This window comes from Fonsecaea pedrosoi, assembly GCF_000835455.1.
Source record: "Fonsecaea pedrosoi CBS 271.37 unplaced genomic scaffold supercont1.2, whole genome shotgun sequence".
In the NCBI taxonomy this organism is placed as follows: domain Eukaryota; kingdom Fungi; phylum Ascomycota; class Eurotiomycetes; order Chaetothyriales; family Herpotrichiellaceae; genus Fonsecaea; species Fonsecaea pedrosoi.
In genome coordinates this window covers 749,383-772,943 of record NW_013550614.1, presented here as the reverse complement: position 1 = coordinate 772,943, position 23,561 = coordinate 749,383, and the positions used below count along the sequence as shown (strand labels likewise).

Sequence of the window (23,561 nt, the reverse complement as noted above, 5' to 3'; positions counted from 1 at the left end):
GCGCCACTGAAAAACTGGCCTACTCAGACAGTGCGTCACATAACATGCTGCGCACTCTTTTTGGTTGGGTGTCTAAGAGATAGGAGAAGAAAGGGACAGGCATTCGTCGGCGCCTATTGTTCGACTTGTCCTTCTATACAATAAGACATCCTGCTCTGCGGTGAGGCTGAGAAGTGCCTCGTACTCAGCCCACTTTTTTCAGCTAGGAAAGCCCCAGCACTGTCCACCCTATGCGCCCTACAAAAGGTACGCCGTCCTCAAGCCTCTGTAATCGTGTCGCAAACCTCCTTGCTTTCTCTCCTGGTGCTACCCTTGACGCCTATCCAGCTCTGTTGAATACAAAAAGCGATGTGGCATGCATGCGGCATTGGACTGAAGAACTTGGGCGCTGACGTTGCACGTAGGTTACAGTGACTTTTGCGACTTCAGATCTCTTTGATGGCTGATTCCAGCCCAGAGCCTAAATTATCCCCAGTGGATTCTGCTCCGACCTCTCCCATATTCGCTAAACCTCCCAGCTCAGGGCTACCTCCTTCCAAAGCCCGGGCTAGTTCGCGCGACGACTTTGAAGAGTCGTCGAGGCCCGGGAAGAGACCGAGACTCGACGGACCTTTCATGACCGCCGCTGCCGCTTTCGCCGAGGAACGACAGAAGGCATTTCAATCTACACCTCCGCCAACATCTGGAACAAGTCCAAATCCGTCGCACCAAGCCCGAAGTGCGCTCATGGGCTCAGACCAGACTGCGACGAGCAAAGCTCCCGAGTCAACATCAGAAATTCCTTCAGATCCCACCACTACCCTCAGTGAACCACTGGCTGTAGTCGCAGAAAACATTCAGCAACTGCCCGCTTCTGCTCCGGAAGGCTCTTTTGCTGGAGATAACCATGCAGCGCTGACCAGTCCCACAAGCATGTCGAGCGGCGGGACGTTGGGCACGCTAGAAGGCATGCCGGGGGTCTCGGGTATGACTACCACCGTGGGCAGCCCACTCGCGCTTGAAGAGACACTCCGCCAGGTGGTGAATGCAGATGCAGGCTCGACTTCTCCTAGCGATGTCGCAAAGACAGGGGCGCTCTCATATCCAACCCCATTCCTACAGCCGCAAGTAGCAGAAAACGCTGCTAGACGAGGGATGAGCTTGCCTCATTCCGGTACACGCCAAGGTACAAAATCTCCTTCCAGCAAAAAACATAGATGCCCCTATTGCGCCACCGAGTTTACTCGTCATCACAATCTGAAGAGCCATCTGTTAACGCATAGCCAAGAAAAACCCTACGTCTGCTCGACCTGTTCATCGCGATTTCGCCGTCTTCATGACCTCAAGCGGCACACCAAGCTTCATACCGGCGAAAGGCCTCATATATGCCCTAAATGTGGCCGGAAGTTTGCTCGGGGGGATGCATTAGCGCGCCATAACAAAGGGCCGGGGGGTTGCGCCGGCCGGAGATCCAGCATGGGCAGTTTTGGTGGGGAAGAAGAAGTGGACGTGGATGAGTCAATGGAGGGAGTGGTCTATGGCGAACCTGAACCTCTAGAGGATGAAGAGGGCAATGACAAACGGCCGGGTATCCGTCGACAAGCACCTTCAGGGGATGACACGTTAGACGACCCGGCCCACACCTCTCGAATTCCGAGCACATATCCCCCGATACAGGGACGCCCCCCTGGAGGGATCGCCAGTGGACAGTTTCCTCCTAGGACCGGGTTCAGCCAACAGAATGCAGGCCCCAGCAATGCTGCCGTACCGTCGGCCGCACCAATGCCATTCCCACCCATGACCGGGTCATCCTCCAGCTCACGGCCTTCAGCTCCAGGTACCGTTTATCCGCAGAACCCAATGACAGAGAGCCCCAAACCTCTTTCTCCTGGTCAAACACACAGGGGCGGTCAAGGCCCCGGAGGCGAAGGTAGCGTTGGCAGGAACCGTTCCCCAAGCACGACCTTTTATCCACAATCGCACACACGATCCGGAGGCGGTTCAGGTTCCTCTCTCGGTGTGCCTGCGGGTGGTCCACAGCTACCACCTCCTCATGTGCTTAACCCGCCGGATGCAAGATACACTCTACCCAGTCAAAGCGGGCCGGCCCATCCCCCTACTCAGCCTAGCGGGCCACCGACTCACATGAGCGGGAGTGGTCCCTTGTCGTCTCACAGCAATAGTCTGTCGAGTCATGGCTATTCCGGGCATGGCAGTGGAGAAACATCCAAAGTCATGTTCGCGCAAGAGGAGCGCCTATGGGCATATGTGACTAGCCTGGAGCAAAGGATCAACAATATGCAAGAGGAGATTAATTCATTGAAACATCAATTGGCTAGCGCTACGCAGCAACAACAGCAACAACGGGTTTGAAACGTCTATCAGTATAATAAAGAGCACTCTTAAGCAACAACGATTTTGCTCGCCGACCAAAAGGAAGGGAAAAGTGAATACGACGCTACAGATATTGTTCGAGCTCGATGAGCAGCTCGAGTACGAAAAGTGAAAACATGGCACAGTCAAAAGCATTGACGTACGTATGCTGCCGGGGTTTTTATCCGATTCTAGCATTTTGCTTGGCCTTGTTACAGATACCCCTCATGTTGCATCTTTTTCTGCCTCTTTTCTTTTTGATTTGCTTTATTCAATGGGACATTGAAGAGTTCAAAGACCGGGCGTTCTCTGTGTATGTACACGATCTTGGGTGTTGAGGCAAGACGGCAGGTTGGACCAGGCCTTTCGACACAGGAAACAGGAACGCGACAGCGCCATGATGATCTCAGTGCTCGTGACATGGGGGGAATGTTGGGCGAGGACAAAAGCCGACAAGGTATGGGATCGGAAATGAGTTCATTGACTAATGGGCCAGATGATTGTGTTGTTTCACTTATTTCACACCAATGTGTATATGTACATTACAGAATTTTCCCCATATTTTCACTTGAAGAAAGGCCAAAAGACCTCACCAGGTCTGGGTGCTTGATTGTCACATATAGGCAGTCACACCAGAAGAGGGCACGCCGTCATGAGCACCGTGGACACAACTATTGGGATCAAAAAAAGGTTGTCCCGGGAATCATCATGTTCATGATCAAACGGGATCCTGATGGAATATGCACTGCCAACCCCTGCTACTGGCCCTTTATCAGCTGTACCAAGTATTCATGCATTCTATCGAGTCTACAATATGTCTTGAAAACAAGGGAATCCCGTGTGTCTTACCGTGAAGAACTCGCGGGTCATTGCGGTGGCACGTAACCGTCCACATCTGTCGAGTTGCTGAGTTCGGCATACTTTGTGTAGTTCTGTTCGTACTGCTCCAACTTGTTCATGACCGCCTTGTAGGCGTCGGTGCCGACGGCGACCCGCAATGGCGGGTTGGGCATGACGGCCAGCTCGTACATGGCTTTTGCGCCCTTTTTAGGGTCCCCTGCCTGTTTGCCATGGCGGGCGGTCATATGCTTCTCGGCGTCAAGGTCTGAAATATCTGTTAGTGATAGGTGACGGGGCGAGCTAAGGTGGAGGAGGGACAAGATGAGAAGAGACATACGGTCATACGCAGGGTGGCGTTTTGCGAACGTCATCGAGCGACCAGCCCAGTCTGTTCTGGAGGAATGTTAGTAGGGGCAAGCATGAAATGAACGAGAGCTTCGCTGGTCATTGCGTCTGTGGCGGCGATAACTCGTGTATCTGTCACAAACCACCCACCATCGCACCGTGACAAGCAGGGAGAGATAGAGCCCAAACATACCTGAAGCCACCTGGCTCGATCAGCGTGAACTTGATCCCCCACTCGGGCTTCACCTCATGGCTAAGAGCTTCCGTAAAGCCCTCGACAGCCCACTTGCTTGCACAGTAGATGCTGAAGAACGGCACCCCTCGCTGTCCGCCAACGCTGGTGATCTGCTGGATCAAGCCGCCCTGAGGTTTTTGCTTGTCCCTCATGGTCTCCAGCGCCTCGCGGGTGACGTCCAGGAGGCCGAAGAAGTTGATCTCCATCTGCTGCCGGATTTGCTCCTCGGTGCACTCCTCGAAACAGCCCGCGAGACCGTACCCGGCGTTGTTGACCACGACGTCGACGCGGCCGAATTTCTTCAGTGCATCGGAGAAGGCCTGCTTGATTGACGCTTTGTCAGTGACGTCGAGGCGCAGCGCCAGGTATGTGTCGGGGGTCGTGTTTGCGAAGGAGAGCTTGGTCGGGTCGCGGGCTGTCGCGACCACAATGTCGCCGCGATCTAGGACTTCTTGGGCGTAGTCATGACCGAAGCCAGTTGACGTGCCGGTGATCAGGAAGACTCGAGGCATTGTTTTTTTGGAGGGGTCGATATCGGGTGATTTGTGTCCACAGCGGGTTTCAGGGTGTATTACGCAGTGATGGGATGGCTGCTGATTGGGTGATCAATGGGTTGGCTCTCAGAAGACAAAGCAAAGAGGACAATCAGTCGAAGATACAAGCGTGTATATTGACAATGTCGCCTTGGTGTCGGTAACCCTCTTTACCTCGAGGAACTCGGCAAACTCTTTTCCGAATTGTCAACGATACCCAAGAATGACTCTCGCCGAACTTACTCCACGAAAAACTTGGGTTTGGACCGTATCAGTGTCGGGATCCTGATTTCTTACCCGATTGTCCGCATTTGTGCTTTTCTGGGTTTCTACGGGGGACCGAAGGGCGAATCGCAACCAGAGAAAGGACACTCGTCAAGCTCACTTGCAGCTCTGCCCCCACCGCGAGAGAACTACATCTCATCCCCCCCGCGAGCCGACCCAGCCTGGTACATCTTTAGAGAATAAGAGGCAGAATGTGTCTTGAGAAAGAGAGGACAAAGGACAAAGGACTAAAGACCAGGACGTTTCAGCAACCGAGTCTCTGTACGTAATTTGTCGTGGACCGCAATTGATCGTCATTTTGTCTTCCACCCTTGGTTGCCGCTTCTGCGCCCAAGGAACGCCGTATTTCGTGGCTTTTGGTCTGCAATTTCGCGGGCCCCTCGAAAGAGCTGGATACGAGGGTACAACATCATCGGGTGTCGTCGACACGAGGCGAGCTGAAGACCCGATAGCCGACGGATACGGGCGTTCTAGCGAAAAAGATACTTTCATATCCATTGCCGTGGGAGGTTGATTCCCGTTTCACCTCGACCGCCTCTTCATTCTAGAGTAGGCAGAGTTCCTGCAAGGCTAGGAGTGCTTTTTGCCACTTCCTCCACCTGCATTATCTCAACACCGGCTCGACACGTACCGGATCCCTGGACCTTTTCGAAGTGGCACGAGCGGGCGACACCAATCCGCTGGTCTGCCTCTCTGCTCGACTTCTTGGTTTGCTGACTCCCGCATCTCGGCCAAGCTCCACTTGCCGCTGCTGACCGCGCGTCTCTCAAGAGCTGTACAGATGCGTTGAACCTTGAACGAAAGAAAGAGACATTGGTAGCAAACCTTGGGACGACGACGCTTTTGGCACTTGGATAGGACTTTTTGGCCCTCTGCGTCGCGGTCGAAAGGTTCAGGACAACTGTTGCGCAGATTCGTCGTGGTCAGGAGCGTAGAGATTGGATCCAGGAGCCTTGGTGCCTCATTCCAGCCTTGCAGACAAGCTTCTCTTCAGTCAGTTTCCGACCATGTGGAACAACTCGCCCCATTATTACCCTCACCAGGGCCCTCCTGGGCCCTACATTCATCGTCAATCGGTCATGAGCGACCAGATGTCCGTCTCTTCTGGTACGACTGGAGTCATGAGCCAGGGTAGCCAGGCCAATCCTCAAAGCTACACCATCCAACAACCAAACCCTCACGCCTACGGCAATACAACCACGTACTTTTACCCAAGCAGCCACGTCCACAATCTACCTTCTCACCAACAAGCCCAAAACCAACCTTACATCTCGTCACCCCCAATAAGCACAGGTCCACCGCCATCGCTAACAAACATCCTGCTTACTTCCGCGCCGCAACAGTTCGCGCACGCGACAGAACACCCCTTCCTTCGTCTGGCAGGACAGGGTAAACTACCCAAACACATATTATCACGGTGGCTCTCCCAAGACCGGCTCTACGCCCAAGCCTACATCGGCTTCATCGGCTCTCTCATCGCCCGCGTCGACTTACCCTACGCAAACGTCGCGGATAAATCGACGTCATTGCGCTGGCGCATCGTCGATTGTCTGAGTGGCGCCTTGCAGAATATCCACACCGAGTTGAAATTCTTCGCCGACACCGCTGCCAAGTACGGTCTGGAGTTGGACGCGCCCACACGCGCCGATGGCATGTTTACCGCTGAGCAGGCCACAAAGCAATACATCGACTTGTTTCGAGCATTTTGGACCGATCCCAGTATGAGCCTGCTCGAGGGTATGGTTGTGCTGTGGGCGACCGAGACCGTGTATCTGAGCGCATGGAACTACGCCAGGTCTTTCTGGGAGAAGCCGACCGCCGAGGTGGGTCGGAACGAAAAGGAGACGACAAAGTCGGAAGGTGTCATGTCAGAGTTGGAAGGGAGTGAGGTCAACACGCTGATCAACGACAGCGAGACCACTGGCAGGGACGGGAACGAAAATAGTACCAAGAACAGCGAGAACGACAGAGCCACGGCCCCCAACACAGAAGGCCACAACGAAACTCTTCGCCACTCGAGCGACCTGGACGGCGGGGCCCTCCGAGACGCCTTCATCCCCAACTGGACGAGCAGCGACTTTGAGGTCTTTGTCGCCGAGATTGCCGAGCTGACCGACCTCCTGGCCGAGCGCGAGGACGCCGTCAACCGCAAGCTGGACGTGTACCGCGCCGTGTGGAAGCATGTCTTGGACGTCGAGCGGCGGTTCTGGCCTGATGTCAGTGGTGTTGTAGGAGCTTGAGAGAGATTGACTGACTGACTGACTGACTGACTGACTGACTGACTGAGCAACTGAGCAACTGAGTCACCGGTGGAATTTTCCTCATTCGCTTATATGTGTGTACGTACAGGACACTTGACCTGACGGTGCGGAATGCGAGCGTGGCGGAAATGTACCAAATGTTACGATTTGCTTTGATTGCGTTGTGAACATCTGGTCTCTCATACATCTATGAATGTATGTATGTATGTGCGCACGTACTTTGGATATATCTATCAATCCATCTATCAATCCATCTATCAATCCATCTATCAATCCATCTATCAATCCATCTATCAAGGATCCTCTGAGACCCGATACCTGGGGAAAAAGGACGTCTGGGCTCAACTCGACTCAACTCTGCGTCCTAGTGGACGCTTTTATTATCATTGGCATCAGACATTGTCATTATCATGTTCGTGGTAATCGTCCGAGTCTACATAATACCTGGTGATAGAAATTCCCCGTGTACCTTACATGTGACCAGGATGCCCAGGAAAATAAAATGGCTTGGACATTATGTGGTGGGACCTCCAACTCTGCTCCCTTGCGCTGCTCGGCGCGGCGGAAGAGCTTATCTGCCGACACAGAGAGGCCTCGACCTCGACCTCGACTTCGACTCAACTGGCGGTGGTGGGTCCGGTTTCTCCATCTGGCAAGTCAAGTCGCTACAGAGCAGACATTCGAGTAACCGCTATTCGCGCGCAAGATGTTCCAAGATCCATGGACGAGGTAGAGCAAGGCCATGAATATCGCAAAGCCACGTCCGCATTATGACAGCGACTTGGACCTGCCGATCTTTTCATCATTGAGCGATTAGGCTCAGATGGGTCACAGTTTTGCCCCGACCAAAGCTCCAACAAAGTTCCACAAAAGTTCCAGCATTGGCATGGCTTGTCATCAATGCGCAACGATCACAATTTGTGACTCTTTCCATCTGCGGGGTCCGTCGGCTAGTATAGTCGGCAATGTAGACTCCAAAAATGGATAGCTATACTCCTGCAGCCATCTTCTGCCCAGAGGTTGATGGCACGACATATGTGTAGGATGCGTTCGTTCCCGAAGTTGAGGTGATGCGTCCACATGTGCCAAAATATCGATCGACGTCGAGCGAGCCAATGGTTTGATCCGGCACTTATCCTTATACAGGCCGAACATTGTCGGCGTGCCAGAATCCCATCACCGCCCCCGTCTCTGTGACCCAATCTCTCGTGGCATGAACAGCCGCCTTGGCCATGCCGGTATTCTTCCTTCTATGACCCTTCTTGAAGCCAACACCTTCTCTTTCGCCCGTGGCATACTCGGATCCCATACTCGGCAAGACATTCTCTCCGGCACTGAGGCTGACGAACAGTGCGAATGGGACGAGCCAAACGCACAGTCCAAAGTAAGACGCAATCTCGGTAAAGGTGGGTTGGTCATATACTGGAGGTGCTGAATACCAGTCCCGCCTGCTGCTCGGTGGTGCACCCCGATATGGGCCTCCTCTTGTAGTTACATCGCTGAAGTGTCTGAACCATAGCCAATGATTGAGGATGACCAAGGCACAACTCGAGAGGAAAAAAGGATCTGACAGTTTCACAATAGGGAAATGCCGCAAGTTCGTCGCGTAGACGCCGTGACTGACCACACCCAACAAGGTCAAGTACCAGGGGAATCCATCAACGAGCCAGAGGAGCAACTGTGCGGCGACGACGGCGTAAATCAGGCGCTTTAGAAGTTTTGCACTGAGGACCGTGTGCTCTTCGACCAGCTCAGAGAGGTAATAGAGGCCCGAAGCGATGGAGAGAGTCAGGAATCCGAAGCCGAGTATGAGGCCGGTGTACCCCACGATGGGGAGAATCCACATGATTCGTTTGTGTGCGCAAGTAGGACGAGTCGATGTGGCCGGAAGATTAAGAGTCTGCAACGACGATAGCCGGAATCAGAGAGGTAGATGGCAGGATGGGAAAGGCCATCGAAGGGGGAGGCGGAGGAAGAGAGGAATTCGGGAGTCGCGTTGAGACCAAGCTGTTCAGTCAATACAATAGACCAACCGACACGAGGGGGGTAAAAATGACACTTTGACAAACACGAGACAAAAAGCCTGCGCAGAGTGACGTCGATTCAGCCTCAAAAGGGGTTCTTGGCATGTTTGCTAACCGGCGAGGCGGCCACAATCGGCTGGCACGAGCGGCAAAGAAAGCAGGGGCCACCGCCCGCGAATCGCTCGCCGGTGGATTCTTTTACATATCAAAATGTACCAGTACGGGGAACTACCGGAGTATGAGGTTTATTTCATCGACAACTTATCCACTCAGTTATCACGTCCAATATGAACAATCAACGGGATCAGAAATGGTATTTGTATAAAGTGTTGACATGGCCAAACGACCCTTGATGCACACGCTTTTCGACCAGCAACATTCCCGGTCCAACCGTGTACCATGGTTGGACTTCTAACGAGTAGACTTGATGTACACAACCAGAGTCGCTTCTTTGCGCTGACAATATACCCTTGCCCCCCTGAACATCATATCGTGTTGTACATGTATATATATCCCATTCCTTCTCTTTCCGTCCGTGACATGTCCCGCAACCTTCGTTGGTCTCGCGTGGAGAACTTTAGCGACCGCCACTGCTGCGACTACTCCAGTCGCGATGATCTATCGTCGGGTCTTCGTACTCGACACGGTAATCGATCGAGTGCATGATCACACCGTCCGTGAGACCTTTGACGCTCTCAGATGTATTGTCTGGCTGTCGCCCGTTGGCACCCCGCGAGCGATTTCTCGACGTGTTCAAAATCGTGTCGTCGTCGTCATTGTCGCTACGGCTGCGCACCGTGGACGTGATTTCGGCCTTGCTGGTGGTCGCAAATCCCAATCTGGTGGCGATCTTGCTTCCCATGCCGCTGCCCGCGGCGTATGTGAGCCCGGCACCGGTCTTACCAGCGGAATGCTCCAGTTCGAAAGGCTCAGATATGGTGATGGCACTGAGACCAGCTGCCCAGTCGGCCAGGAAGCGCTTGATTGAGGGGATGCAGGCCGTGACGATTGATAGATTCAAGGCACAGGATGTCCAGACGGAGGGTGTGACGGCGTGCCAGGTGCGATCTTGGGGAACAGAGTGATAGAAGTCGTCGTATGCGACAATCGAGACTGCTGTAAACACGGGTGTCCTGCAAAGGTCTTCAGTCAGCTGTTCATTGAAAGCAGATCTGGTACAACTTACGCCAGTCTGATAGCGAACAATGTGACCACCATCCACCGCTTAGCATTCGGAACTTGGACCGATCGCATCATCAGTGCTGGTAAGAGCACGATTCCTACGTCGATGGCGATATCCACGGCTCGCACTGCCACCTGCATCGCATATTGATCGATGCAAGTCTGTGAATCGGCACCCGAGCTGGGGCCGATTGACCAACGGTTTGGTGAACATTGGAAGGCAACGACGAACACGCTGACTACCCCCCAGAGTGCAATGAAACCGAGCATCCCGTAACAGGCAAACATGATGGCTCGTAGTGGCTTGATGGCAATGATAAGCAGAGTCACCGCTGCTTTGGCACAAGCCAACGCCAGGATGAGGAGAATGTTGGAAGCATAAAACAACTGATGGCACGTCAGCCACTTCTAACCGCGTGATTCGTTGCCACAGGAGTCCTTACTTTGCTAAACTCGATGAGATCCGGTTCCTTGATCGCAGTTTCGTGTCGACCCAATCCCTTCTGAGCCGCGAGGGAGAGGGAAATAGTTTGGCCGTATGCCAGTGCCTGCAGCAAAGACGAGTTAGCAGACTGTCCCAGCGCACTCCAAGGGACATGTTCGTACAATTGCGGCGAACATTGCAATGTCGTTGGCCCCAAAGTTTCGAGTTGTAGCATATCTCGTCCATAATTTGACACCCACGGTCAACGAAGAAATAACGAGCAGGGTCACTGCCGTGGCCAAGGCGATGGGACCACGATCCTTGGGGGTGATGTCTTGCAACGGAGGGAGGAGGGGTTCATAGATACCACCTTGACCAGTATCGCTACCAGACATGATGAGAGTGACCGTCCTGCGAGAATAGTCTAGATACACCCTCCTTCGAAAGTCCTGGTAGCGGAGGAGTGGACGACCCCAAGGGGGGAGGCGAGGATATGGTATATCTCTGCCGGCCAAGCTGGGCGTCGCTGTTACTTGGAATCTTGGAAACGAAATGCACGGTATACGGAGCAGTCAATGCCTCAAAGGCGCCCTAGCCGATGGCCCCCGTTGCCCAAGCCAACTCCGTACAGCAAACACGTGAAGGGAAAAGCGCTGGCCAATCCACGACCCTGGCAGGTGTCAGGAACAGCGCTGCTAATGCACCAGGGAAAGGGAACAATGCGACGAGCATGGGCCGTTCGCCGGGGGCCGCCACCATTGATTCATTTCCCGGACTAGGTGACCAGGCCAGAAAGGTCCCCCAAACCTTCTGACCGACTTTGAAGCGAACGGCTCAAACGGGCTCTGCACAGCAAGGCTCTATGTAAGGATATGTTCTGGACTCTAGACAAGTTCACTCGTATTGCTCACGGTGAATCCCGTAAGACTTGTAGAACTGCCAACGGTGATGAAATGGTCTCTCGTCCATTTCAAAGTTGTGACAGGGCGATAGTCACCACGTTATCATGGGTCGTAATACTGTTGACTTCCCACTCTGGCGATCCAGCCACTTCAGCCTCTCAGCATCGACAAGGCACTTCACCCATGAACGGGGGCTCTGGACTGGTCTGCGAGCTGTCTCCATTGCTTGCCAGGCTCGCTTGCGCCAATCCCCCGAGACGACTGGCGAGAAATTGCTGATCACTTAGATCAAGCACGGAAAAACATTGCGGTTCAGGGGCTATTCGAGCTGGAAAAGGCTTGCGAGGCAACGAATGACCAAAGTTCACGACCAGACTCATCACACAGCTTTGCCCATCAGCTCACCACAACGGTGGCGATCCCATTGCTCGAGGCAGGGACCAGGCAGACAGCAACTGTGACTTTCTGTGATTTGAGGATCAAAACATGCAAGGCCCACATGCAGCCAACGTCTCTACCTAGTTCAGGCATGCTGCCCAGAATTCTCTAGGAGCTTTCAATGGAAGCAGAGTTGTATTTCGCAGTGATGGCATGAGGCTAGCGGGACAAAGCGGGCCGCTTGACACTCTCTTGACCGATGGGAAAACCCCATGGACGACCGGCCCTGGACGCTCGCTACCCTGGTCAATGATAGCGCGGTTGAAAGAACGAGGCTTGCAGTAAGCCGCAGGATCGCAATACGAAGAAGGCTTGCGGCATATTTGGGGCTCTCACTAGGTGGTACCCAGTTGCCAAGTGCCATCTCCATCACTTTTAGGGACTCCGAGAGCCGATAACAGATTCACAAGTAGTTTGACATGAGTTGCAACACAAAGATGGCGGTATCATGACCTGAAATTGATGGGCAGGCAGCCAATCCCAGGCTTGAACTGGATAAGAGCCTGAGGGGTTGCAAAACTGGTGGTTCTTGGCGGCATGAAGCCCTAGTCCGAATACGGTATGGACTGGCTGATCGACACAGCCGGGGAACAAGAATCCGTTTCCACTCTTTAAACTACCACGGCCCGCTCCAAACTGCGATCCTTTGGTTCCCCGCCCCTAGTTTGTCTGTGTCTCGACCTTGTCTGTATCTATCCCGGCTTATGCACCTAATTGGGAGCCATCAAACCACTGACATTCTTGCCGAGAGTCGCCAAACGACGTCTGGACGCAGACTCTCCTGTCAGTGATCCTTATCATGCTTGTCTGCCGAGTAGTCCTCTCGCGTTGGCCATACAATTCGCCAACCCATGCTCGGACCATGCATGTCAACTTCCCCTTCGAGTATGTTGTATTTTTCGCGTTTCCGGTAGTGGCCAGTCCCCCGTCGACAGGGTCTACTGTGGTGGTGAAACCCGGAGGCGCAGAAAAGATACCTCTGAGCTCGTATCTGGAGTCTGTACTCGGGATATGAGGTGGGGAAAAGTCGCACCCACCTGCACCCTCAGCAGCGAAGCAACCCGATCCATCCAGACAATCATGCAGTCGTGCTCCTCAACGGCGCCCTGCTTGTGCCACCTACCGCCAGGGATTCTCTATAGTTCAAGTCGCCGTCTGTTCTGCCTCGACACACTCTCAGTCCAATTGGTGGGATCTCCCCAGACAATCCACCCCCTCCTCCAAGCGAGCTTTCGTTGTCAACACGAGGCATGAACCGGCCGATGGCTTTTGAATTCCTCCTCCCCCTTATCATTCTACTCCGTACCTTGGTCCATTCAAACGTCTCATCTCTCTACGAGCTACACGCTTGTTCGCTGTTGCGTGGCTTAGGCCCAATCTCGGCAAACTGTCCACGTTTTTCAGGGGACCATCGGCAAGCCATATCCTGCAGGTCATTGAATCTGTCATTCCTTCCATTTCTCTACCTCTCATCCTTCATCTTCCACTGCTTCTTCCTCTCGCCTTGTAGGACATTTCGGTAGCTATCTGCATCCAAGATGGAGTCCCACGAGATGAGCCCGGTCAAAGGGCCTCAAGTCAACATTGAAGATGAGAAGAGAGAGTTTTCAACGCAGTATCGCGGCCAAAGGACTGACGGGACTAGAAACACGTCGACGAGAGTCCGAGTAGGTTTCCCTTCACTCACAAAGACTGATTGCGCAAGGCTAAAACCATTCGCAGAGAATTTTCAGCTTCGCTCAGATTTTCTTCTTCGCCCTCAGTTATATGTCGTCCTGGGAGGCCATTGCGTCGTATGATTAACATCTTCCCCTTCACTTTCTGGATACAAGCTGATCTCAGATAGAAACATTGCATACTTCTTCTGGAATGGCGGTCCTCGATCCGTCTCCTTTGGCTATTTCGTCGTCATCTCAGGTGTGCTGTGCCAGGTCGCATCCATGGCTGAGATGGCTTCGGTACAGCCAATCGCAGGCGCGCAGTACCATTGGACTCACTACCTCGCGCCTCCATCTCACAGACGATTCATCACCTGGATGCAAGGCTGGATCACCTGGTTCTCGTGGATCTCGCTTTTGGCCGGCGTGGCGAACATCGCTGCCCTCATGATTCAGGCACTTGTCATTGCCAACTATCCAACATACATTCCACACGGATGGCATGTGACCCTGATCATCTACGCCCTGCTTCTTGTCCAGGGATTGATGAATCAGTACGCTTTTTGGACAATTCCCTGGATCGAGTTGCTCTCCGGTCTGCTGCACATCATCATGTGGGTGGTCTTCGTTTCGGTGTTGGTCACACTCGCTCCTCGCCACACGGCAGACTTTGTCTTCTTGGAGAAGTCGGCTCTTTCTGGGTGGAACAACGAGTACATCTCGTTCAACCTTGGGATGCTTACCGCCACCTGGGGTTTCGTAGGTAAGTTACATGTAGCACACGCAGGACGAGATGTGCCAGTTTCCGGACGCTGATTGAGTGACTACAGGTTTTGATGGAGCAGTCCATATGTCTGAAGAAGTGCGAAAGGCGCGACACGCAGTACCGAGAGCCATGTTCTGGAGTATTGTCATGAACGGGGCGCTTGCGTACGGGATGGTGCTTGTCTTCCTGTTCTGTGCTGGAGACGTCAACGACCTGCTCTCCTCGGGATATCCCCTATTGCTCATCTGCATCAATGCGACTCAATCCACAAGGGCGGGCTCGGCAATGGTGGGCCTATCGATGATCGTGACTCTGGCTTGCTGTCTCGGCAGTATTGCGTCTGCATCTCGATTGACTTGGGCCTGGTCTCGAGATGGAGCACTCCCCGCCTACTTCTCGTACATCGACCCGAAGCACCGCATCCCCGTTCGCTCGGTCTGGCTGCCGGTCTTTATCGTCATGTTGCTGGCGCTCCTCAACGTCGGCAGCAGCGTCGCATTCAACGTCATCGTGGCGCTCTCAACTCTCGGCCTGTACCAATCATACCTCATGGCCATTGCTTGCATGATCTGGGCACGGTACAGAGGGAGGGTCGAGCCCCCTGGATGGTCTCTGGGACGCTGGGGCATTTACATCAACATCTTTGCGGTCATCTACTCAGCCTACATCATGGTCTTCCTGTGCTTCCCGTCCTTCCTCCCCATCAACGGCTCCGACATGAACTACGCCCTCCCCATCAACGCCTTTGTCCAGCTCGTCGCAGTGGCTCTCTGGTTCCTATGGGGCAAGGCCAACTGGAAAGGTCTCAACAAGGACGTCGTCGACGCCGTCGTGGCCGACTCGGACCGCAACACCAAGGATTAAAATGCACAAAGTCTCCGGCCTCAACTATTGGATTATACATATATATATATGCAAAACTTTTACTCGCCCTTTCTTTGCGCAAAGGGGCTCGGTATGAATCATGGGCTTTGTTCCCCGTGTGGAACCGAAAATCTCTCGCTCCCGCCCAGTCACACTCGTTTTGATAACTCACCCTGGTGTTGCCCATCGACTGGGGGAAGTTTTCTGGGGGAAAAGTTTGGGAAGTGGGCGCAACAGCGCATTTGGGCAATTTTCGCCAGATTCAGTCAGTTGTGTTCAGCAGCGATAGAAGAAACAAGAAAAAAGCAAAAGAATGACAATTTATGTACATAACATACGTAACGTACATACAATGGACGAAACTGATCAGCTGAAGTCGGTTTCTCTCCCGAAATGCTCTTGATCTTTTTAAGTCGACCCTATCAGGCGGCAAACCCCAAATTGAATGGCCTGAAATGCCGGAGGAGGTACAGGTTCGTTTTATCATGATACTGTGCTGTTCTTGAAGCGTAGACGACCACCGATTGCTGGTGTTATTGAGATATACGCGTACTCGGTACTTCGACAGACCTCCGAATGACCGCGGTACAACCGCCGAGAGCAGATGGAAAAAGAGTGAAAACTCCACTCTAGAAACCCTAGATTTTGGTAGCGGTAGGATGACGGCGCCAGAGGAGTGAGAGAGATAACATATACAAATAACACGCTGTATTCGATCCGAGTTATATCTCAAGGCATCGACCATCACTCTATCGACGGCTATGTACGTTGCGGATAGTTCAAACAATACGGTTTGGGTGTGTTAACCGCCTAGCCCGAACAGACACAATTCGACCTCGTATAATTGTAGGCCAGCACGCGGGGCTTCAGTTAGCAGTTTGTGAGAAGTACCTAGGAAAGTTGCATGTGCCCCGAGTGGTCTCTCTCGGTGTATAACAAGGCTGTGGATGGGGTCGCCGCTTGACGAGGCTGAAGCCCCCCCCCCCCCCCCCACACACAGAAATAATCCCAGACTGGCGCCATTGTGCGCACATCATCCACCACTTGCTGCTGCGGAGTCGATTTGAACAATAATTGACCCAGCACGGTTTCTCCACCAGAAATTTTAATTTTCGTGCGCTTCCCACCCAACGACCACCCTGCATTGCACAACATGCATCACACTTGACAGACCACGCCCGTTTTGTGCCTGTGGCACTTTTTGGACAAAAAATACAGAAAACGTCCCCAAGGAGGGAACATTTTTCTCTCGCGTCACCGCCAAAAAAAAAAAAAAGGTATCGCAACCATGTCTCGCCCCGAAGACCTCCTCCCGCCGGACCTGTACTACAACGACACGGCCTCGGCCAAGTACACGACGTCGTCGCGCATCCAGTCGATCCAGGCCTCCATGACGCATCGCGCACTGGAGCTCCTCGACCTCGATTCTCCCTCGTTCATCCTCGACGTTGGCTGCGGGTCGGGCCTGTCGGGCGAGATCTTGTCAGAAGAAGGGCACATTTGGGTGGGCATGGACATATCGCCCAGCATGCTGGACATTGCGCTGCAGAGGGAGGATGTGGAAGGGGATCTGTTTCTGGCGGACATGGGCCAGGGCGTCCCCTTCCGCGCGGGCACGTTTGACGCCGCCATCAGCATCTCCGCGGTGCAGTGGCTGTGCAACGCGGAGACGAGCGGCGTGTCGCCCGAGGGCCGGCTACGGCGGTTCTTCGACGGGCTCTACGCGTCGCTGCGCCGCGGCGGCCGCGGCGTCCTGCAGTTCTACCCGAAGAACGACGCGCAGCGGGCCATGATCTCCCAGGCCGCCGTGCGTGCGGGGTTCGGGGCCGGCATTCTCGAGGACGACGGCGGCACCAAAAACGTCAAGACGTACCTCGTCCTCAGCGTCGGCGGGGGCGACATCACCGACCGCGTCAGGAACATGGACAACGTCGACATCGAGGACGGTAGGCGGATCCGGGAGGCCAAGATGTCGGCGGCGCACAAGGGTGGCGGAGGCCGACGCGGGGCCCCGGACGACGTCAAGGGCAGTAAGGCGTGGGTGATGAAGAAAAAGGAGAAGATGAGGAATAAAGGCAAAGTGGTCAAGACGGATTCGAAGTATACCGCCCGGAGGAGAGGGCCCAAGTTTTAAAAACCATGGTCAGAGACTTGCCACCACCCAATCATCTACCATGACCACGGGCCTCTTATCATCAAAAGAAACGAAATGAAGGAAGGAACCAAGCAGGACAGACTTGCGCACAGGAGTAAAACGAATGAACGAAAACCACCCCTTGACGAAATACGACTTTGACGATAACCCATCACCACCCCAAGGCGATGTTTCCAGAGGCGCCATAATCACCTTTCCACAAACCTGGGCTGAGAAACATAGGGACGACACTACATAATTTATGCCGAGCGCTAGAAGGGCACAGGGTCGGTCGAAAAGCCACGGTTCGAGGATACACTGAATCGTCTCATTGGAGGCGAGCGAGTGAAACGAATCCATGGGCTTCGTGGGTCGCGAATGCGGTCCTTCTGTCTCCGTGCAAGCCAGGCCAAGTCAAAGACTTCATCCAAGTACTGAGTTTAGAGGGCCACGCACTGTGTGTGTCTGATGCAGGGAAAGGACGGTACTGGACGGATCCTTCGCGGTGGTCGAGTCCTTGAATCATACGCATACTATAGCAGACGGAGCCTCTACAACGGGCGCGATGGCCTTTACTTGCGTATGGCGAAATCATGGCGATCCACAAACACTCTACCAAAACACCCAGCAGAAAGAGAAAGCATGAACAATGGTTACTTCAAATCTCCGCCAATGCCCGGAGAACATGATTCGTTCGGGATTCTTCTTTCCAAACGCCTTCTATCCCTTGGCTCGCTTTTGTCCCAAAATGAAAACCAACCTGCAATGCTCCTGTTTGTTGTGATCCAACCACCCTGGCCCAATCGTCCAACAGCACGATTGCACACGCAGCATTGCTTCCATGCAAACACAACCAGATTTTGGTACAGCGCTCTCGAGTATCAAAGTATGCGGACCAGCGAAAACCTCTGGCCAGAAAGTATCCTGTTCAAGCAGGAGATGGTCCCGATCTCCCAGCTCAAAGACACAGTGATCAAGTCTTCTCCAGAGTTCACCTTAATCGCCTCCCTGTTTGGCGATATCCTCGCCATTTTCAAGCGACACCGTGCCATCTGAAAGCGCGCGAACTGGTAGGCCCTGAGAGAAATCGTGCTCATTTTCGCCAACAGCAGCCGGGACCTGTTGCTCCCCAATCTCCGCGGGGACCGGGATGCTGTTTCCATTGTCGTCAAAGCGTACACCACTTCCAACACGTATATTTTTGAGCTGATCAGAGTCATCTTCGACCACACTGCCGTCAGACTTACGCTCAGGAGTCAAGCCTTTGGTCCTGCGCCAGCCTGTTGTAAAGACCTTGCTTCCTGATATGTCAAACTTCGGGAATGGATGAGCTTCCGTGTTGAAAACAACGCTTTCGAGAGGAAAGAAGTCGTCATCCGAGAAGAGCAGATAGAAATATTTCAGGGTCTCGGCCAACCAGAAACTTTCCATGTTATCGCGCCGTTTCCTCTCTTTGACAGGATTTTCCACCACAGTGTCCAGGGAGGTGTAGGCATAAACCTGGCCTGTCAATTCATCGATGACTTTGGTGTGCTCGCGGAAGGCTTCAAACATTTCCCACCCCCATTGCCGGTATTTCCTGTCCTTGGTAATGCGGTACATGTAGAAGAGGGATTCGATGGTCTCGGGTCGTTGAAGATTGTGCACATCGTTTGTGTGAATATCGTAGTCATGGCGCCAGTCGGCATCGGCATCGTCGGAGAGCTCGGCAGCATGTGGCGGTCTCCACGCCGAGTCAACATGCCATTGCGGAGCGGGATTGTCGGTATGGAAATAGCAGATCTCGGGGGCGAGGCCAGTCGGAGTGACCTTGTACATGCCCCAGCACGTCTTCATCAATTCCTCTGCGAGCTTGAGGTTCTCGTCATGTTTCTTTGTCCACTTGCTCCCCAGTCTGGCCTTCGCTTGCTCAACCGTCTGTCCTTCGGTCACTGCTAGGGCTATGGTACCAGGCATGAAGCATGCTAGATGATCCATCTTGGCTGTCAGAGGGGCGTTGAGTCCACTTTGCCTTTCGGCCAGGATGGTCAAGGATGCGTGTTCGGAATAAGTGATCAAGTGTTTCTTGACACCCTCGAGTGCCTCTTCCCACATATCCAAGTATACCGCCTCCACGCTACCCGTTTGAAGGTACTGTTTAATCAAATATTCGTAATAGCTGTCGCCGCGGGATCCCAGCCGTATATTCACGCCCCGGAATTCGCCCGTGGCAGGGTATATGTAGATTGGTAAGAGACCATCTTCGCGTTTTTGGGATTCGATGACTTCAATAACGTGCTCGGCCTTCGTCCAGTAGATCGGCTCTCCCGTTATTTTTGCAAGGTATTTCATCTCTAGTTGTAGAGTCGCCGCCTCCGCAGTAGAGGAGGCCCCTCCATCCACGTGCGAACCAACTCCCTGGCTGGTGTTTAGGTTCACAGACGCATATGGGATCCCTGAAGGTGAATCGTAGGCCCCGAGGAGACGGTCGGCAAGATCCGTCGCTTTCTCGATGTATAGGTCCTCTCCGGGTTGATTTACGTCGTCGTCCCGCTGTGGTGCGAGATGTGGGAAAGTCGTTGATAGGTAGTATGCTGATAGTAAACCGCCGAGCATGCGGATAGTCGTCTCAAAGGTGTTGACTTCGTGATCGGCAGTGTAAGAAAGCGACGTAGATATCCATTCTCTTGCTTTAGCGACATGCGAGGTCAAATTCATCATCATGGCCGTATCCAATGCGTCCACAATAATCCAACCCATGCCACCTTCAACCATGTTCTTTCCCTTCCTCGAAAGAGGGTGGTATTCGTCCATGCCCCAAGCATATTTCTCATAACCGTCCCAAGATGTCTTGAATACCTCTTTAACGGCCTCCCTCTGTTCTGACCAGTCTTCGGCGTGGAAGAAAGAATGTTGGTGGTCAGCTGGATCGTAGTACTGGCGGGAGCTCCATGGTAACCATCCCACCCACCAGAGAAACAGTAGTGACGCGGAACCAATCAATGCCAGCACTCTTTTCTGTCGAAAGAAACCCTGTCCTCTCCGCCGACTTGAGGGAAAATGAGGTTTGTCTTTGTACATGGGCAGGCCCCTGTCTTCGCCGAAGATGTCGTTAATCTTGGATGTGATTCCACTAGCGGGTCCTCCTCTTGCATGGCCATTACTAGTTTGTTTCTGCCGCCAGTATGTGTCCTCATGCGTGCGTTGAGTGCTGCTGAACGTAGGAACATTCTGGGGCACCTGGAAGGACATTGGGGTGAGAATCGAACCGGCCGAGTCTGTTCATGTGGTTCGTGGAAGACGTACGGAGGTGACAGGAGGGATGACGGGGTTGTCAGCAGGATCGACGTGCCTAGATATACATTATAAAAATCCAAGAAGACTATGAAACGGTCTATTATACAAGTTGCACAGGTGTCATGTGGCTCGTTGGGGAGATGGTGAAGTGGCTCGCAAAGTCTCCTTGGAAAAAAGCCTTGGCTGCCCCATGTTTACTTGCACCCAGCGGACTGGGCGGACTGGTATTTGCAGCACTATTATTCCAACATTGATTCCCGCATAGAGAAGAGGATTCCTCAGCGTGACTAGACCTTCCTTCAATTCCAAGAAGACGGGAACTGTTCTTCTTCTCGAGCACGACCATTGCCGCAGCGCGATTTCTGATGATGTCCCACAATGTCTCCAGCAACGGAGGTGGCTTGTACTTGCTCTCACTACGCTAGCGGGTGCTCTGCGTCGACGCCTTTACTGTCTGCCAGAGCAATCAAGACGCTGTCATGGAGGGCGGGAGGATCGTTGAGCTTGATGTCCCTGGCCCTCTGGTCCAAGAACTTGTACGACGCGGCAGAGAGGGAGGATGTGTGGGATCGGGGTTCGTGACGTACAAACAAGGCAATCAGAACTCGCGGATGAATAGACAGTTCTCGTCCTCTTTACTTGTACAGGAATCCGCGTGGAGCAGCGTGAGAAAAGAGTTCGGTGGAGAGGCTGGTAGGTTGGCATGCTCCTACCACTTATCAACCAGGAGTCCTAGGATAGATTCTGTGCTATTTCTCCCCCGCCTCGAAGACATGCATACCAACGTCAACAGCTGAACCTCTTGGACCCCCTCCCTTCCTCTTCTGCGTAGATTGATATCTGCATCGGCTGTTCGCAGCGCTTGATGGCCCCCTCTCCTGTACCTTCGACGTATGTCCAAACCCTGCAAATATGCGAGACCCTCCGCCCATGAACGTATTGGACGTTGCCTCTCACTACTTCGCCGAGTGCTGCCTGCAAATGTGCTGGGATACCTGTCCATCCCGTGGCTTTGCCAAATTCTCCTTGTCATATCTGCCCAACCAATTGCTCTGCTGGAGTTTCCGACCATCACAGCGCTACCACCGCCGCAATGTTCTTCTCCTCGTCCTTGCACCCATCTCGAAATCAACAGAACACCGAGTAAAGTCTGATGTGGCTTTGCTATGACTCCTCCTCTTTCACACTTTCTTGCAATTCCTTGAGTGGTCGGATGCGTTCCTTTTATGTCGTAGTATTCCGCTAGAAGGGTGAGCGCGGTGTGGTTGTTCCGGCTGGTGGGTTTGTTGTCTTTGCCCTTTCGGAGTCTCAATACTTCGCAATATGCCCATCCTCTCTTTTGCAACTGTCGCATGCTCCACATAATCCGACTAGACATGCTAGGTGTTTTTGGCCCGATGTCTTAGGCCACGCTCATTTGCATTTTGTATTCTCGGTCGGCGGGATGTTTCTGTATCGTTGGAAATCAGGGTTCTTTTTTCTGGTCAGGAGGCAGCAAACGTACATCGTGTTTGATCCCTCTTGCCGATGTACCAAACCACCTCACGTTATTTGTCTTGCACTTTAGCAGGCGATGAGCTGACGATGGATACTCGAAGGCGGTGAATATGTATGAGCTTCTGATTCTATTTGAGTTGGTTAAGTATTTCGACCTCGGTAGCGATGGGACCTGCTCACTGATCCAAAGGCGACGAAGTTGACCGCACAAGACTGCCTGGTAATATGTCGCGGGACAGTACATAGCTATGACAGCGTGGATATATGCCTATGATGGAAAGTTAGCAAAATGGGAACGCAGCATGGATCTTCAGAGATATCAATGAATATCTGCCGTGAGCCGCGTTGGGGCTATTTGTGATGTGCTATGCGATCTGGATCCACAGCAGGTGTTGCTTCCAGGGATAGCTGATCTTGCTGTCCGCGGTACAGTCTTTCGTCCATGATATTCGGACCGATGTGGAGACAGAGGCAGTTTCGTGCTTGTTGCGCAGTAGAAGCATTATGCTTGCCCATTTAGAATTGCTCTAGGAATTTCTGACACAAGAGAAACGCTGTCTTTGGGGGAGCACACCCAACGTCAATTCGCCAGCACGCAGCTGCGTAACTCACAAGCTTTAAGAGAACTGTCACTGCCGCTACTCGCGGAGACCATGTTGTTGGCTTGTGACAGTTCCAGTTGGCTGGGTTCCTGTCGGACAGCAATTCGCAGATGACGAACTCGATCTTCGCAACATAAATGCATTTGGGCCGTACGGGAATGGTAAGAGATGCTTTTACTCACCAACAATATGAGGGATTTGTTTGTTTTGCATTCGGCCGCTTTGGCTCTTGGCTTTGAGTGGGACGGTTCACCTCATATATGCTGGTGGCCATTCAGGTAGACGAAACGCCTGATCTCATCTCCTCATGGATTAGTCCTCTTGGACTCGATCCTGGTGCCTTTGACCGGTTTTCGAAGTCCATTGGAACAGGGAATTTTCTCTGGTCCCCATATGGGATTCACCAGGAAGGCCAGACACGCGCTAAGAGGCGGTGCAATGGGAGTGGCGCAACATGTTGCTGTCAGACGGGGAATTTAGATCTTGCGAAAATGGTTTCCACGCAGACGCACGGCATAATAAGTTGCCGGCCAGTGTTGAGGTGCTTCAAATCTCTGCGCCCAGCCATTTTGATACTCTGGCATGAGAATTGTGTATTTCAACATCCACACTGGCTTGGCTCCCTTTTGGTGGCAAGTGCTTTTGGCCGCTTTTTGGCCGCACAGTACCATGGATTCCTTGGTAAGATCTCCAATGGTGGAATCAAGACACTTGTCGTCTTTTATCTAGACAATTTGGTAGTGCTACTTGGGTAGACAGCTCGTTTGGGACACTGTTGGTCTTCTCGAGGGGTTGTGTCATCCCGTTTTGGGCTCGCAACGGCGTTTGGGGCTCTGCAGGCCTTTTTTTCCCCGTTCCGCTCGGCCGTCCTGGCTTCGATGCAAGCAATGGTATTTCCTTGGGCAGTAGGGCGATGGTTTGAATCTCTCACCAGCAACTTGAG

General features: G+C 53.1%; 8 protein-coding genes across 8 annotated transcripts; 4 read left to right on the top strand and 4 right to left on the bottom strand.

The window, feature by feature from the left end:
* Nucleotides 1-438: 438 nt before the first annotated feature.
* Z517_02242 (uncharacterized protein) lies at nucleotides 439-2,352 on the top strand (the record flags this gene model as incomplete). The annotated part of the gene is made up of 1 exon (XM_013431353.1): nucleotides 439-2,352. One exon carries the CDS (start codon nucleotides 439-441, stop codon nucleotides 2,350-2,352), a length of 1,914 nt encoding a protein of 637 aa, XP_013286807.1.
* Nucleotides 2,353-3,218: 866 nt separating this feature from the next.
* Z517_02241 (uncharacterized protein) lies at nucleotides 3,219-4,284 on the bottom strand (the record flags this gene model as incomplete). Its single annotated transcript, XM_013431352.1, has 3 exons — nucleotides 3,219-3,457; nucleotides 3,530-3,585; nucleotides 3,731-4,284. The coding sequence occupies 3 exons, from the start codon at nucleotides 4,282-4,284 to the stop codon at nucleotides 3,219-3,221; spliced, it is 849 nt and encodes a 282-aa protein (XP_013286806.1).
* Nucleotides 4,285-5,669: 1,385 nt separating this feature from the next.
* On the top strand, nucleotides 5,670-6,830 carry Z517_02240 (uncharacterized protein; the record flags this gene model as incomplete). Its single annotated transcript, XM_013431351.1, has 1 exon — nucleotides 5,670-6,830. The coding sequence occupies one exon, from the start codon at nucleotides 5,670-5,672 to the stop codon at nucleotides 6,828-6,830; it is 1,161 nt and encodes a 386-aa protein (XP_013286805.1).
* A 1,159-nt stretch (nucleotides 6,831-7,989) lies between these two features.
* On the bottom strand, nucleotides 7,990-8,697 carry Z517_02239 (uncharacterized protein; the record flags this gene model as incomplete). Its single annotated transcript, XM_013431350.1, has 1 exon — nucleotides 7,990-8,697. The coding sequence occupies one exon, from the start codon at nucleotides 8,695-8,697 to the stop codon at nucleotides 7,990-7,992; it is 708 nt and encodes a 235-aa protein (XP_013286804.1).
* Nucleotides 8,698-9,452: 755 nt separating this feature from the next.
* On the bottom strand, nucleotides 9,453-10,876 carry Z517_02238 (uncharacterized protein; the record flags this gene model as incomplete). The annotated part of the gene is made up of 4 exons (XM_013431349.1): nucleotides 9,453-10,008; nucleotides 10,062-10,444; nucleotides 10,501-10,605; nucleotides 10,664-10,876. 4 exons carry the CDS (start codon nucleotides 10,874-10,876, stop codon nucleotides 9,453-9,455), a joined length of 1,257 nt encoding a protein of 418 aa, XP_013286803.1.
* Nucleotides 10,877-13,359: 2,483 nt separating this feature from the next.
* Nucleotides 13,360-15,109, top strand: Z517_02237 (uncharacterized protein; the record flags this gene model as incomplete). The annotated part of the gene is made up of 4 exons (XM_013431348.1): nucleotides 13,360-13,488; nucleotides 13,544-13,614; nucleotides 13,668-14,242; nucleotides 14,310-15,109. The coding sequence occupies 4 exons, from the start codon at nucleotides 13,360-13,362 to the stop codon at nucleotides 15,107-15,109; spliced, it is 1,575 nt and encodes a 524-aa protein (XP_013286802.1).
* Nucleotides 15,110-16,397: 1,288 nt separating this feature from the next.
* Nucleotides 16,398-17,243, top strand: Z517_02236 (uncharacterized protein; the record flags this gene model as incomplete). Its single annotated transcript, XM_013431347.1, has 1 exon — nucleotides 16,398-17,243. One exon carries the CDS (start codon nucleotides 16,398-16,400, stop codon nucleotides 17,241-17,243), a length of 846 nt encoding a protein of 281 aa, XP_013286801.1.
* Nucleotides 17,244-18,239: 996 nt separating this feature from the next.
* Z517_02235 (uncharacterized protein) lies at nucleotides 18,240-20,474 on the bottom strand (the record flags this gene model as incomplete). Its single annotated transcript, XM_013431346.1, has 1 exon — nucleotides 18,240-20,474. One exon carries the CDS (start codon nucleotides 20,472-20,474, stop codon nucleotides 18,240-18,242), a length of 2,235 nt encoding a protein of 744 aa, XP_013286800.1.
* Between the last annotated feature and the right edge of the window lie 3,087 nt (nucleotides 20,475-23,561).